Source organism: Pelodiscus sinensis, chromosome Z (genome assembly GCF_052426305.1).
Source record: "Pelodiscus sinensis isolate ZL-2025 chromosome Z, ASM5242630v1, whole genome shotgun sequence".
Classification (NCBI taxonomy): Eukaryota; Metazoa; Chordata; order Testudines; family Trionychidae; genus Pelodiscus; species Pelodiscus sinensis.
In genome coordinates, this window is record NC_143085.1 from 29,545,317 (window position 1) to 29,561,400 (window position 16,084).

The window sequence follows — 16,084 nt, forward strand, 5'->3', positions numbered from 1 at the left end:
AGTCCATGAGAGTCATACAATCGTTTGCACTGCTTTACAAACAGTATTGAATGTTGCCAATATCGCAGCTAAGGTGACAGTTACAGCAGTGGTAATGCACAGGGCATCCTGGCTACAGGCCTCTGGTGTTCTCCATGAACTTCAGTCCAAAGTAGACGACTTGCCATTTGATAAATTGAAGTTGTTTGCAGCTACAGCAGACGAAGTTCTGAATAATAGTAAAAATTCAAGGACTATGCTCTGCACTTTGAGCATGGATACCCTGCCTTATAGGCAAAAATGATACATCCCCTGTAACAACAACAGATATGGACAATATAATCGATTACCACAGAGACCCTATGAAGATACCAGACCGAGGCAGCGAGCACAGAGAAGACACTCCAACCAGGGTTGCCCTTCTACTAACCAAGCCACAAAACAGCAGGTTTGAAGGTGTGATTGAGGGTCTGCAAGGCCTCCCTAGCAATCTAATGCTGAGACAAGATGGCAATCTTTTTACCCACCATTTGCACCCCTTTCTACCACATCCATAACATCAGATCACTGGGGGCTGGAAATAATTTGAATTGGATATACTATCTCATTTACTACTACCCCCTCATACCGTTCTCCCTACCCAGTCCCTCTTCAGGGACCCTTCTTACAAGGCCCTACTAAAACAAGAGATTGATCGACTCCTCATGATTGGGGCCATAGAGACAGTACCCAAGGAATTTCACAGAAGGGGGTTCTACTTGAATTACGTCTTGACAGAGAAAAAGTTGGGGGGTTGGAGACCAATCCTCAACCTCTACAAACTGAACAAATTTCTCAAGAAACACCAATTCAAGATGGTCACGCTCACGACAACTATTCCGGCATTAGATCAAGGGGACAGGTGTGCAGCCCTCAACCTGCAAGGTGCTTTCATGTCGCCATCCACTCAGCACACAGGCTTTATCTACGCTTTATCTAGGACCAGACCATTTTGAATACAAAGTCCTACCTTTTTGCCTTTCATTGGCTCCTCAAGTATTTTCAAAGGCATCCCTCAGGCAACAACACATCATCATCTTTCCGTGCCTCAACGACTGCCTGATAAAAGGGGCGTCACGGGAGGAAACCATTTCCATGACAGACATAGCTAGAACCCTCCTCAGTCGTCTACGCCTTCTAATCAACTAACAGAAATCAACACTGCACCCAGTCCAAGACATAGAGTATATCAGCACTCTCCTGGATTAAATCACAGCTCGTGCATACTTACCTCAACAACAATTCATAACTATACAAGACCTGATAAACACGATATCCATGACCCCTACTACCTGATAAACACGATATCCATGACCCCTACTACTACTACCCGTATACCCCTCACCTACCTCCAATTGATGAGTTACATGGCTGCAGCTACTTACATGGTCCATCATGCCCGTCTACACTTCCGCTGCTTTCAGTTCTGGATAGCAACCATGTATATCCCATCTCGACACTCTTGGAACAAGAGAATTACCATACCATTGAATGTTCTCTCATCTCTATGATGGTGGACATCACTGGACAATTTTCTGGTCGGGGTTCCATTTCACCAAACCGAACCCACTATACAAATTACTACAGACGCAGTTCTCCTTGGTTGAGGAACCCATATAAACAATCAAGTGGTCCAGGGCAGATGGTCTCTGGACGAGACATCATTGCACATCAACCTTTTTGAGCTGAGGGCAGTAAGAAATGCTTCTACACATTTTGCGCCCAGAATTCTTAATTGTACAGTCCGCATTCTGACAGACAACATCTCTACAATGTTTTATATAAACAGACAAAGCAGTGCCCGCTCCTGCTCCCTATGAATGGAACCCATCTGTCTGTGGAACTGGTGCATTCGTAACCAGGTCAAACTTGTAGCATCTTACCTACCTGGGGCCAGCAACACCAAAGCAGACTCCCTTAGCCATGGACCATGAATGGGAATTACATACAGAGATCACCAACTCAATATTCCACTAATGGGAATGGCCATCAGTAGAACTCTTTGCTTCTTCCCAGAATATCAAATATCCCCGATTCTATTCCCAAGCAGGACTTGGCAAACACTCCCTAGGAGATGCATTTCTGATCAAATGGACAGTCCCTCTGCATAATGCTTTACTCCTCTTACCGCTTATTCCCAGAGTTCTACACAAAATCCACACTGAAGGGGCTCTTGTCATCCTGATAGCCCCGTCATGGTTGCACCAGACTTGGTACTCATGCCTTTACAGACTAGCGGCTCAACCTCCCTACCTATCACCACGTTGAGCAGACCTTCTCTCTCAGAACAATGGGAAGATGCTGCACCCACAATCATATACTCTTCATCTCCAGGCATGGCTTTTCTCTGGTTCATGGAAGTAGAAGACTGATGTTCTCAGTGGGTGAAGAATGTTCTCCTCCATAGTAGGAGACTTTCTATGCGAAAAACTTAACTGCAAAAATGGACACAGTTCTCCTAGTGGTGTCAGAGAGCTGAAATAGACCCTCGGGCATCCCCACTGAATGCCATCCTTGATTACATGCCAGATCTTAATACGTTGGGGCTTTCACTCTCTTTCTCTAAGGGTCCACCTTTCCGCAAATAACAGCTTTTCTCGTCTCTGTGGATGGTTTCTCCATATTTGCTCATCCTGTCACTAAAAGGTTTCTTAGGGGCCTTCACAATGTATACCCCACCCCCTTATGGAACCTGAACTTTGTTTTGGATTATCTGACCAGGCCCCCCTTTGAACCACTGGCCACAGTGGTATTCCCCTTCCTCTTTATGAAAGTCTGCTTTTTGCTAGCCGTCACTTCAGTGAGGAGATTAGGGGAACTGGGGGCCCTTATGGTGGAATCCCCATACACGGTTTTCACAAAAGACAGAGTCACACTGAGACCTCACCCAGCGTTCTTACCAAAAGTCTGTACAGCATTCCACATGAATGAACCCATTGTGTTACCAACCTTTTTCCCAACAACGAGACGCTAGCTTACATACTCTAGATATCCAACAAGCATTGGCCTTCTTGGAGAGAACATGATCATTTCGTGAATCTCAGTGACTTTTATTTCCATTGCTGAATGCTCAAGAGGCACACCTGTTTCATCCCAACATATCTCAAAGTGGATATCAACATGTATAGTTAGATGTCACACTCTGGTCAACAAACCATTACAACATCCACCACGAGCACATTCTACTAGGGCCTCCACGGCCTTTTTGAACAATGTCCCCTTAAAAGACATTTACTAAGCTGCCTCATGGTCATCAGACCACACTTTCACTAAACACTATGCCATCTTACCACGACTCGCTTCCAATTCAGCAGTGACTACAGCAGCATTATCCACCACCGCTAAACAATGACTCAGACTCCCTCCATCTGGATCAAATACTGCTCTGTAGTCACCTACCATGGAGCACCCATGGGGACATCACTCGAAGAAGAAAAGGGAGTTACCTTGTGCAGTAACAACTGTTCTTTGAGATGTGTGTCCTCATAGGTACTCCACGATTCTCCTTTCCTCCCCTCTGCTTGGAGTCTGTCTTAGTTGGGCGTAAAAGAGGAACTGAAAGGGAGGAGTTGAGCCGCACAACTAGCACACTCGGGCGAGAGAGTCTTGAGACGCCTTCTGCGCATGCACGGCCCAATGGGGGAAACTGCTTTGCAAGGTTCCAATCTGCGCCTCCTACAGTGGAGCACCCATGGGGACACACATCTCAAAGAACAGTCATTACTGCAAGAAGTGAGTAACTCCCTTTTTTGTGGCCAAAACATCCTTTCTGGCAACAAAACCAAAGCTTGGTCTGAGTGTAGAGAGTTTAAGTGCTTAAACAGAGCAGTGTGGTTACAGCACCAGCACTGTTTGAGAAGTCTCCCAGTGCTGTAGGTAAACCACCACCATAAGGGGAATAGCTAATAACTCCCAGCTCGAGATTCTGTTTATGCTGTTGCTTTACAGCACTGAAGCTTGTTGTGCTCAGAGGGGTGTTTTTTTCACATCCCTGAGTAAGACATTTACAGCATAGTTACTTGCCAGTGTAGACTTGCCTAAGCCTTTTACAGGGAGTTTCTGAGGAGCTTGGCAGCCTTTCGTAGTGTGAGCACAGATTGTCATGCTAATGAGCCTCCTGGAATAGGGGAAGGCAGATGAAGCAGGGGTCCAGTATTGAGGTGGAGGTGGAAGGGTCAATGTAATCAGACGAAGTACTCACCTTTTCTCAAGATACTTAAGGAATCTGTTTTTGCCACCATCATAAAAGGTACCATTTCCAATCCATAGTAGATCTCAATGACCACTGTGGAAGAGCACAGCATGGTGCAGTTAAAACCTCTGACAACATTTCTTGGGTTTGGCCTCTCAGCCACAAAAAAGGAAGAAAAAAAGGACACGTGACTGGGTGTTTAAGCCTTGTTTATAACTGCTGACTATCCAGTTGTTCTTGGAAAGGCATTGGAGGTGACACCCATAGTTAAAGAGTTTCCAGCAAGTCCATGACAGATAATCTGGCTGGTGAAACAAAATCAAATTGAACTGGGGAAGTTTAAACAGAATTGAGATACTAATCACTTCTCTCCTGCCGCAGGTCACAATGTGGTGCCTAGCATATGCATCAGTTGCATGAAATTAGCTCTTGAAAAATGGCAATGGATACCTGTAAGCATGCACAAAATATTGATACACTGCATTGTATTGTGCAAACAAAACCTGAGCTTGGACTGTTCTGACACAAGAACCAGTGACCTAATAAACAGTCTTCCTGTCTTGAGTCATCCTATCCGCAGCAATAAATGAGTCCGTGGTGCTTGGCAGACTGGCTTGTAGCACCATTGTCTGACTGAGAACTCACCAAAATAAATAGTAACACTACATAGGGCTGCAGGGAATGACTTAATGTGTGTGGGGGGGGTGGGAGGAAATCAAATATAAACAACCACTTGGTGGATAGGAAGACATATTAGATAACATGTTGCTAATAATTAAAGGGTGCAAGCAACAGGGAAGGGAAAGGAATGATTTAGGCTGTGACAAAAGGACAGATAACTAAGCAAATGTAACATTAGATTGAAGTCATAGAAAATCTTCATGGTTGTGAGATTTCTGAGAGTGTAGCATGGCTTTCCTAAGGAACCTGTGAATTTTCCTTGAGACAAACAACTGGAAACTCTATTCTGTAGGGAGCAATTCTGCCTTGGCCAGGGATAGAGGGGCTGGAGGATGGTTTTACTAGATTTGTCCCATGTGGGGCTGAGAGCAGTCTCAGGTGAGTGAACTGACCAGTCTGTGTATAGATTTTAAATGGCTGGTAAGGTCCCTTCTAAGAGAGACCTCTTCAGCATGTGAAATTAATGCCTCTAAAATCAACTCCGTGATTTAGAATCTTCTACTAAAATAATAATGTCCATGCAGTGTGTTAGCTTTGCTGGTCACTGGCATGTTGTTGCTTTTCAGGTCTACGGAAGGTAATGGTGAGGGCCCACCGGCAGGCTTGGTGCTGGCAGGATGAATGGTATGGGCTCACCATGGAGGACATCCGGCAGCTCGAGAAGGAGGTGCAGCTGATGCTGGCTCAGAAGATGGCCCAGTTTAGCTGCAGTGAAAATGAAGCAGAGCAACATGGAGCCAAAGATCTCTCAAGCGAGAATGATGGTGAAACCAAGGCCATGTCCTCCATCGACACAGCAGATGCTGCTAGTAATATTGGGGAAGCTGTGTCTGGCAGAGGGATAACTAAGCAGTGGTCTACATCTTCCAAATCCTCGCGATCATCAAAAAGAGGAGGTGAGATGTTCTTAAGGGGATTGATTGCATTAGGAAAACAACATACTGTTATTTTGGTTCAAGCATGAAGTGTGCTGATGTAAATGTGCTGATGCTAGGTAAGTGTGCTTATGTCTCACTTTCGTGGCTAACCCATATGATAGGTAAAAAACTTATATCACTACTAGCCGAGTCCCTTCTTTAGCCTTTGCGTTTGTTGTGAAAGTCCTTCGTGATGGGCCTGTGACAGCTGTGTCCAACCTGTAACAGCGGCTCCTGAAATGACAGCAAATTCCACCAGAGTTACATTACCAAATGGGAAAATTGGGAAAGGCATTGTGAGCTGGTGGTAATGATTGGGTCTCAAAAGAAAACAAGCAGGGCACCATGGAAAGAGGGGTGGTAATTAGTCCCTGTCATCAGTGACATGGAAATTTTTCTAAGGTTAAATTCCTCATGCTATGTTCTCTCTCTGGACATGTGCCTGTCTGATGTGAAATACTAGATACAGAGACAGAGCCACTGAATAGGCCCTGATCTGATTAATTGTTAGATTCCATGTCTCCTGATTTGGATTTCTCTGAAATACAGTTAATGTGGTAGGCATAATCTTCCCTGGTCAGCGATAAATGTTATTGCTTGTCATTTATTTCTAAGGATGAAATTGGCTCCCAGGCTGCTGCAATGTAGTTTGTACTGCTACGAACCATAATTGGCCCTTTGGGAGGTGAAAACAGGTTACTTATGTTGGTGAAGAGGGGGGTGAGTGACAGCTGTTGCATTTTGCTGCTGTTGCTGTCCTCTAGCCATCCTTGACTATGGCAATCAGATGCCACCTTAGATCATATTTGTATTTCCTTTTAAATGGTATGTAAGAAAAAATGTCCAGGAGGCTCCAATGAATCTCATTGAAGGACTCACTTCAGGCCCATGAATCCCCCCATGTTGTAGGAAGTCACATTCTCTCAATTATTCTTTCCACCCCTTTTTTTCTTGACTTTCTCTATTTGGAAATGATGAATTCTGACATCTTTACTCGGTGTTTCCATCAATCACAAGTCGCATCAAAGACAGTGGCAGGGTTTGCACTACCAGAAAGGTGTGTGTTTTACAGTTGGTTAGTTATCTCACTGTAACATCCTAGGGTGAAAATGTGGCCCATTGAAGTCTGTGGGTCCAGAATTCATTCCTTTGATGTAACCACAAAGGAGAACCTACAGTTCACTAGCTACACACTTACCTGGAGATAAAGTTACTACTTGCCTTGGCCATGCTACAATTTTATAGTGACAGAGCCATTGCTTGTGAGCTATCGCCTTATAAAAAACAAACCACATTTATCCCCTGGTGTAAACTTGGTCTTTGGAAATTGCAATTCTTCTGCATCTCTGAGGATTTCACTTGAAGGCTTTCACCAGTAGCAAAGCATGATTTTTAAAGTACAGGCTGGTGTGGCTTTTACTGGAAAAACTGATGAAAGGAGTGAATTGCAATGAAATGGGAAGTACGTCATGCAGATATTTTAATCCTCTTTCATGCCAGGTTTAAGAAACGGCAACATATTCACATACATAAATGCGGAGAGCTGTCTAGATTTACAGCTGTCTTTGACAAGTAACTCCCTCTCTTTGTATGCAGACTTGATCCGTTTTACACAGCCTAAGCAAGACCCCTGTTGTGAGGTGGGGCTCTTGTCACCACCCCATATATTATTACACACTCTATTTTTAGCAGCTAGCATGCGAGTGCATTTGACGTCATTCCAGTGTGATTTAGCTCGGCTATGCCAATCACACTGCTCGCTATTCCCAGAGGGGTGGATAGTGGGATAGTCGGGGGCTACAGAACCAATTATGCTGTAATTAACTGCCTCTGCACAGGGTCACAGTGGTCCTTCCACATGACAATTAGGAGATAAAATTAGAATTGGAAGAATCTGACTCACATATTTAACCCTATTACTGCAATGGAATATATAGTTTTCATACAGCCATTACAATAACTTGATGTCCTATGCATGCTAAACGAAAATTTTAACCCTGCTGTGTTACATTAGAATGTTGCTGTTACTGATACTTTGTGTGTCCTCCTTCTTCTGCAACATTGACGGGTGCAGCACAGTCATGAGTGGAAACTGAGAGAGAGAAAACCAATCTCTCTTGCTTTTTTGTGTATTATTTTCACTTTATCTGACTTAGTATCTTGTGAGGAGTTCAGCTCAAAAGAGTTCAGAGTAGCTAGTTTCTAAATTGTATTTTGAAGGCTAATGCCACAAAAGGTACACTTAGTACAATGAACTTTAAAGTGGAAAATGAAAGGGAACAAGTAGATGTAAGATGAGGACAAAGAGACACCGAAGGAATTGCCATGTACTCTTATTCTTACTGTATTAGTGTGTATCTGTCCATATTGCATATTGAGAGCTTCCATAAAAATAGTTTGATGGCATTTTATTTAAACCATCCCTGGCAAAGTTTAAATAGATCTTTGTTCCAATTTGTGCGGAAGCAATTTCCTTCTAGAAAACAGATTATTTCTCTCAATACTGTTCTACATTGTTTCCCATCTGAAAGTTGGTGAAAGCTGTAGCAAGGCTTGCGTGCTGATTACAGCCTAGAAGGAGGCTTACAAATCAGACTGTTTCCTTCCTAATTGCAAACTTTAAACACAAAATGATTTTACACATCCTACTAATGGTTATAAATAGCTGCCGTTCAAAATAGCGTAAGAGTGGTACAAACAGCTTGCCTTCATGTGGCAGCTTGCGGGCAGGTTAAAACCACAGTAAGCAAACAGGACTTGTAAAGTGGTACATTGACATCACACCAGCATCACTGGAATATTGTGCCTTAATACTGCAGTGATAGATTTTTCACAAGGGGCGCACGACTATGTTCCTGTAGCAAAGACCATGTCAGGAACATTCTGCCTTGTTTATGTAGCTTTCAGCATAAGCCTTTTTTTTTGTTTTTTCCAGCAAGCCCCTCCCGCCATAGTATATCTGAGTGGAGGATGCAGAGCATTGCCAGAGATTCAGACGACAGCTCAGATGATGAATTCTTTGATGCACATGGTATGTGGAACCAAAATGGTGATCCGTTGTTTTATCTTCTTAAAAGGGTGGAGTCCGGGAGGGGAGCAGGCAGTGAGACCTCCTGCTTTGCTTGAAGCTGTATTAATTTTTAATCAAGGGTTTTATGCAGCCCTGTGGTAGCACCTCAAAAAATTCAGAGCAGCATCCAGCAGACTATTTAATTTAACATGGCAATATTTCAAATTTAATTAAATCTGGGTGGGTTTTTTTTAAGATTAAATTATCTTGAGTTCTTTTAACACATGGAACTTTCAGGTTTTTTTGGTGCAAATGCACCTAGGTAAAATTCTGCAATTCTCTACACAAGCTGTGGATGTAACTCTTAATATTTCTGATTCAGTGTGATTGAGAGTGCTTGTTTTCATCTAGCCAAGTGGTAAAGCTCATGACAAGTAGAGTCCTGCCTGAGAAAGAAGCGACCCTGGTATGTCTTTAGTGATAGTCCTTATTAATACCTTATATGCCTACAGGAAGAAATGCAAAGGGGAGTGAAAGGAGGGACTTTAGATGTCAGAGTTCACCAGCATTGAATTTTTTTTCCCCTGTAAGAAATAATTAGATGTTTTATAGCACGCTTTAGCTCTCTCAAAAGATCTTTGTGTTTGTTGTGTGTACCTAAAAGGAGTATGCCCTGATCTACAGGACTCATATTGTATATTTTACTTATTTAGTCAGTATGTATTTGCTAAGCACTAGCGGTGTGCTTAGCAATGGTTGAAAGCACTAACTATTGAGACACCCTTCTCATGATCATTTAACAAGCTAGCTAACCTACGCTGCTGAAGCTGACAAATGGAGTTGCTGGTCCCATTTTGTAAATAGTATTCCATTTGTGATTGTCCTTAGCAAGTAGTACAGCTGCTGAAGTTTTGTACAGAAAAGTGTTTGCTATCCAATATTATGAACATGTTCCAGAGTCTCAGGCTTTCCTTCAAACATTTTCTTGTGGGAAGTAGCATGCTCATATAGAGTAGTGACCTGTAAGACTGCAGGTTAAGTGGCTCAAGTACACAATAGGTCAGGGTTGAAGCCCTACATGTCATTGTCCTAGAAGCCAGGGATAACCTATTTCATATTTTTATTTATTAACTTATATAGCTCCTATAACAACTGTAGTTCAGGACTTTACCATAGAAATAAAACATATGAAAAGAAGTGAGTCATCTAAACAAACTCAATGCCATCCACCATGAAATTTACCTTATAATTACTGACTGACAGAATTGAATTGAATAACATCTGCTTAAATCATCTAGCTCACCTGCTGCTAATGCAAATATTCTTCCTTATTCTGCTTTGATTACATCCTATTCAGCTGAGGTCAAAGCATACTTAATTTGATTTTTTTTCTTTAAAAAAATCAGTGTTCTCAACAATGCATATTAAGGCTACTCTTTTTTTGGGTGGTTATAACATGCTACACCCTTTGTTGTAGACCAGATGGCTCTCTCATTAGACGGCAACTGCATTGGATTTGTGAATATGGATTGAATGTTTCTTACATTAAATACTGTCAGAACGGCTTGCTGGGCCAGCACCATGGAAACTAAGTGTCTATTGGGGTATGAGTCAGTGATGAATTCCATTCCTCATGAGAGCTTCCCGTATACATTCAGATTTCCTTGCTGAATAGTGAGTGTAATCTGAGTCTATAAAGATTTTTATCTTGTTAGACTTTCCACATGTTCTCGGTCATTGGCATGTTCTGGTAAAGAGAATTAAAACTACAGTAATATCTATGCTGTAATAAATGCTAATAACAGGAATAATATCATATTTGGTGATCATTTAAGAATCATTAGGACCTATAATTAAAACTCTCAAGGAAATGAGTTAAATATTTAAATTAAGTTCCTGGAGAAGCTTTGAATTTCATCTCCCCCTTTTGTTCTCTGTCTGACACGCACGATTTCTCTGATGTATTCCCGTTGGCAGAAGTATCATGTGGTGTTACCTGTTTGCACATTCTCTCTGTCCAGTGAAATCAGATCACTTCAAGTTTTATTGGGGTTGAAAGAATTAAACGGCATGTTGACATGACCATTTCCAGATTGCTATCTTTTTATGGTAGAGATGTTATTAAAAGCACTAAAAATAAACAGTCTTTACACAGCAGTGTATTCAACCCCCTTTATATAACTCTTAGCTGCTTATCAGATTTTCTGAACATAATAGTGTTTCAAAATCTTCTTGTACCTTGAAACTAATGATCTTCTTAGTAGCTGTAAAGGAAAAAAAAGAGTAAGAGAGACAACACTAGTCTGTGACTCTGAAGATTATAGCTTTTATACCTTGGAGATAGCTGAAATTGCAGTCATTTTTATGTTTATAACTCTTAGTTAAATTTATCACTTCTGGAAAAAATTGCTAAATATGGAACGATAAATACAATTAAAACACTATTAACCTTCAATGATAATATGATTTCAAATTAGGATTACCTAAAAGCTGAACAAAAGCAGTGTGTTATAAGCAGTTTTGAGAGCCCATTAGTGACTTTCTCTGCAGTGTCAGAAGAAAGAGCACACAGAGATGGTCTGCTAAAGAATTGGCCTCTGACCAGTGGACAGACTACAAGGCGGGGGATTTGTTAGATGAAAGAAGAGTTTTAGAATGATACTGATTTAGTACCTATCATCTCATTTGCTCACTATGCTTAACAAACAGTAATTTAAAGTAGGTAAAAGTTGTAGCAAGTGTTTGTGCACGCTCTGAGAACACATGTTCTAATTCTCTTCCAAGAGAGATTTGCTTTGCTGCTATTTCTCTTGAGTCTGGACAAGAAATACTAATTAAGACAGTTAATAACTGTTTAATTAAACCTATCTCTGTGCTCAACTGAATAATAGTGATAACTTATAGGAGGATAAGTGTATGCAGCAGATCCAGTAGTCTTTTAATATATTTCCATTTGAGAATTATAATTCTTTTAATAGATCAGATTTTGCTGGTTGGTTTTTACTAAGTCCTATCAGCAGTGTAGAAGAAACAAATATTTAATATGCTCCAGTTTCAGAGGCTCAACACTGAAAAATGTATAGAAGCTTATCACCATACTATCAGAGCACACTTTACCCAGCTTAAAATTGTATTCAAGGCCTTGCCCAGGAATGAGGAACCATTGCACCATTCCCTCTGATAAATCCCATGCTTAGAATCTAGAGAACAGAATGATACTATTAGGCAGGTCTATACATGAGCTGCTGCTGCTCGTATAAAGTGAAAAGCCTGTGCAAAGAGCGTATCTTGCTTAAATGTGACTAGGTTTAGGGTTAGATTAATTCAAATTTATTAATGTCCAAAATAGCCTCGGGAATTAGATTCACTTTATTCTTTATGCTTTTAGGTACCTGTGCTGTTAACAGTAATGATACTTAGCACTCTTTAATCCAAAGATCTCAGAGCTAGACAAACAATTGTATTACTTAGGAGCTCTTGTCTCTGCTGTATTACATTCAGTGCACACAGAGCACAAAAATATGATCCCTGTGCTGACCATATGAGTATAAGACTAGAGACAACAGATGGATATAGACAGGGATCAAGGAAACAATAAGTATGACTTCCCTATGGCAAAAAAAAGCTACTTCAATGAGTCTCTGAGCCTGGGTCACCCAACTTGGCTTGTGGAGCTATAAATAAGTGTACATGTTCAGCCTCAGCCTGGCACCCAGGTTCCAAAAGCCAATGGGGAGAGGGTCTCAGAACCTGAGCTTCAGCCCCAGCGGATATACTGCTGTCTTTGCCCCACACTGTGCGTGCTGTGAGACCAAGTCGGCTGACCTGGGCTCTGAGACTTGCTGGAAAGATGCAATGAGACGGCAGATATAGTCAAAACAATGGGCTAAGAAAACTAAGCTTGCAGCACCTGTCTCAGTGGATAAAGGGGGGAGCAAGATTGCTTTTGTCAAGTTCAGAGAGGAGGAGGATGTATGCAAGATGCAAGCTTGCATGAGAGAATTGGCTGTGTAAATGAATAAGAAAATCTGTATCTTAGAGATGTTATACAGGAAAAAATGGCTAGATTGAGGCATGCCCTGGTGAGGACCTAGAGATTGGTTGAAGATGGTGCCCATTGTAGAAGCATGAGTGACAGGATGATGGTGTTTTCTACAGTGATCAAGAAGAGATCTAGCTAGGATGGCTGAACGGGGGAAATCTGGAGCTCCATTTTAGGCACATAGAGCTTCAACTAATGGCTAGATGTTCAGAAGGAGAAATCAGAGAGACGATCCAAGGTTTTAGTTTGGTCAGGAGGAGACAGGTCTGAAGTTATAGGAGTGGATGAGGCAGGCTGTTTAAAATCATACCACAGTGTTTACAACATATTTTAGGACAGAAAATGTGACAAGGAAAACACCAAAACTTGGATTCTAACAGCTAACAATTTAAAGCTATTTATATACGTCAGAGCACTTGTGTACACTGCTAATGAACTCACACAGCTTTTTTTTAATCTTTAAAAATGCGTTCACTGCTAACGGCCCTGAGGGGTGGTGTCTGTATAAGATTCCAGAAATGTCACTCTCCATGTATTGCTATGAAACCTAGAAGTCCTGTTGAGTCAGTATGAATTGATAGAGTCAGTTTCAAGAACAACTGAGAACTTTTTTAAGATAGCACCAGATTCAATCATCACTGAGAATTGTGATCTGTTACCATCCGGTTTTTAAGTCTTCATTCATTTGGACTTGACGTATTTTATCTGCGAGTCATATAGCTGTAATACATGTATCTTGCCAAGAGTCCTAGACCATTGTGATACCAGAGTTAACTCAGTCAGTCACCATCCTTACTCCTGCAGCTAATTTGCACAGCGTCATAGAACACCAGAACTGGAAGGGACCTCGAGAGGTCATCAAGTCTAGTCTCCTGCCCTCATGGCAGGACCAAGTACCATGCAACAATGTATTGGTTACATGAAGAAGACTGCATAGATGGAGGATTTCATGTTCTGCTACTACACCCAAGTGACAGCACCAGCTTTTAGCTACTGGTAGATTATGCATACACCACATGTAAACATTAGCTTACCTCAGAGTGCCTCTTATTACACACTTAATAAGACATACTCTAAGACATGCACACATCTTCACACATGTATACAAATGTATCATAAAAATATTTTTCTCTCTTTAAAGAGGACTTGTCTGATAACGAAGAAGTGTTCCCAAAAGAAATCACCAAATGGAGTTCAAACGATCTCATGGATAAAATTGAAAGCCCTGAATGCGATGTCCAGGGTAACTTATTTCTTTTTACTTAACATTATAGTTAGCATTTTTACAGTCACTTAATTTAATCTTCATGACCAGCCTCTAAAGAAGATAAAATTTGTTATCTCCCTTTTACAGATGGAGAAACTGAGGCAAGGAGAAGTGACTTGCCCAAGGCCTCAGAGAGTGTTACTGTCCAAGCAGGGCATAGGAATAGGAAGATCTTATCTCTCAGACTCTCTTGCATTCCATTTCCGTTACATTTCTTACTATAGCAAAAGGAATTATCTGACAAAATGATTAAATGTTCAGTCTTAAATCACCCATGTATTCCTCACACTTTTTAACTCCTTATTTCTCCTTGCTCTTTCCCCACGCTACATGTCTTTCTGTTAGGAAAAGTGTTAGCCTTCTCACCTTTATCCTTCTAATCTGATAATATCCTCCTTCTCTAAATCTTTTTGAAGTGCTGAAAGGAAATTGACTCATCAGGTTAGACTGATTCATCCAGTGATATGGGTGAGGAGAATATTACACTCCACTTTCTTGAATCAAGTAAATCTACACATGAAAGAGCAGGACAATCCCCTTTCCCTTGTTAGAGTTCAGACAGCCTGTTCTTGTATCACTGACTGTTTGCTGTATAAGGGTATCTCCCATTGCAGCTCTTTAATTATTTGAGAAGAACATGTAATACAGATATCTCTTGATGAAGAAACATCTGGCCAAATTTAGACTGTTAGAAATTCGCAATTCCATTTCCTTCAGTGGGCTCCTACATGCTCAGCCCAAATCTGTATTGAGCCCCTTTTGTTCAGTATGGGCTGTGTCCTCAGCTGGATGTTCTTTAGAAAAACTGCCATGCTAAAAGAGAGAGAACTACTGGGACATTTAATGATAGCATAGCTCATGGGTTCTCAACTGGAGAGGTCACCATAAGTATTAGGATCACTCATACCCATCTTTCCCATACTGCTAAATAGGAGGGGAATCTCATTAGGGAGTCCTGATATGGAAAAAGTTGACAAGCACTGCCACGACTGATGTTGTCGTTTATACAGCTACTATATAGAACGGAGTCAGTCTGTACTTAAAATAGAAACCTCTTTAATTCCAGATGACTTGTATCATGAAACATCAACAGAGTACCATGTTGGTTCCAGTGTGGAAAGGCTAAGCATCATAGAGGTAAGCACTCAGATTGCATTGAATTAAAATCCCGTTTGTTTAGAGAATGTAGCTGGTGAAGCAATGGAATAAATAGCACACTTCATTACTGCCAGTGCTTTTTGTGCATCCCCCTGCCATCTCTGTGTCATGAGGCTAGTTCATGACGATGCTTACTTAGTTCTTTCCCTAAGATACCTACCAATGGAATGTTGTTAACCATACATACAAAAAACTACAAAACTTATGAACTGCAATCATCCCTCAGATGAAGAAGCAAATGATGCACTCTTTAGCTAACCTAGCCGAAAACCTGTTCAGATGTAGCTGTGAATGCACAGTTCAGAACCCTATTTGAAAATCACTTTCCAACTTATAGAGATGGGTCCAAATCTGAGCCCTGGATGCAAACAACCCTGATGTTCTGGAAAGTTATGAGCTCTTTGTGGTTCAGACTCATCTTTTGTTGTAGAACAAATGGGGCAGGGATTTTTATTTCTCACTGTGGAGAGACATGTCGGCTCAAATCACATTAAGGATAAATCCTCCCAACCTCTAGTTTTGTTCCAAACTGGATATTTGAAGAAATGAGGTGGAAAACACATAGAGTTATTCTAAAATCTGGGAATTGTTCGTTATAGGGAGGAACTTTGTTTTATTTTACAAATTTAACAAGTCTTAATTATCCAAGAGAAATTATATTTCAAGAAACATGTGTTTTGAAATCATTTTCTAGGGTTAGATTGTATTAAATAATCCAAATAGCTCTCTCCACCCCTAAACTAGTAAAAAATTTCTTGGGTGTCCTTCCCATCCCTTTATGAGCAGAAGTCATTGAACT

General features: G+C 41.2%; 1 protein-coding gene and 1 long non-coding RNA gene across 13 annotated transcripts in view; one reads left to right on the top strand and one right to left on the bottom strand.

Annotated features, from left to right (window-relative positions):
• Positions 1-16,084, top strand: part of PITPNM2 (phosphatidylinositol transfer protein membrane associated 2) — a 264,295-nt gene that overhangs the window by 201,196 nt on the left and 47,015 nt on the right. For 10 of the 11 annotated variants that reach the window (XM_075898565.2, XM_075898562.2, XM_075898568.2 and 7 more), the window contains 4 exons: positions 5,458-5,787; positions 8,744-8,839; positions 14,002-14,103; positions 15,194-15,264. In XM_075898565.2, the coding sequence (XP_075754680.1) occupies positions 5,458-5,787; positions 8,744-8,839; positions 14,002-14,103; positions 15,194-15,264 (599 nt within the window). The remainder of the gene's footprint in view (positions 1-5,457; positions 5,788-8,743; positions 8,840-14,001; positions 14,104-15,193; positions 15,265-16,084) is intronic. The other variant, XM_075898567.2, reaches the window with a different exon arrangement.
• The window catches only part of LOC142818511 (uncharacterized), a 39,567-nt gene that overhangs the window by 5,848 nt on the left and 17,635 nt on the right, over positions 1-16,084 (bottom strand). The window contains exon 3 of one of the 2 annotated variants that reach the window (XR_012896012.2): positions 9,065-11,082. The exons of the other annotated variant lie outside the window; for it this stretch is intronic. This is a non-coding gene — a long non-coding RNA (uncharacterized LOC142818511). Of the gene's footprint in view, positions 1-9,064; positions 11,083-16,084 lie in introns of those variants that run through there. 2 annotated transcript variants of the gene reach the window in all.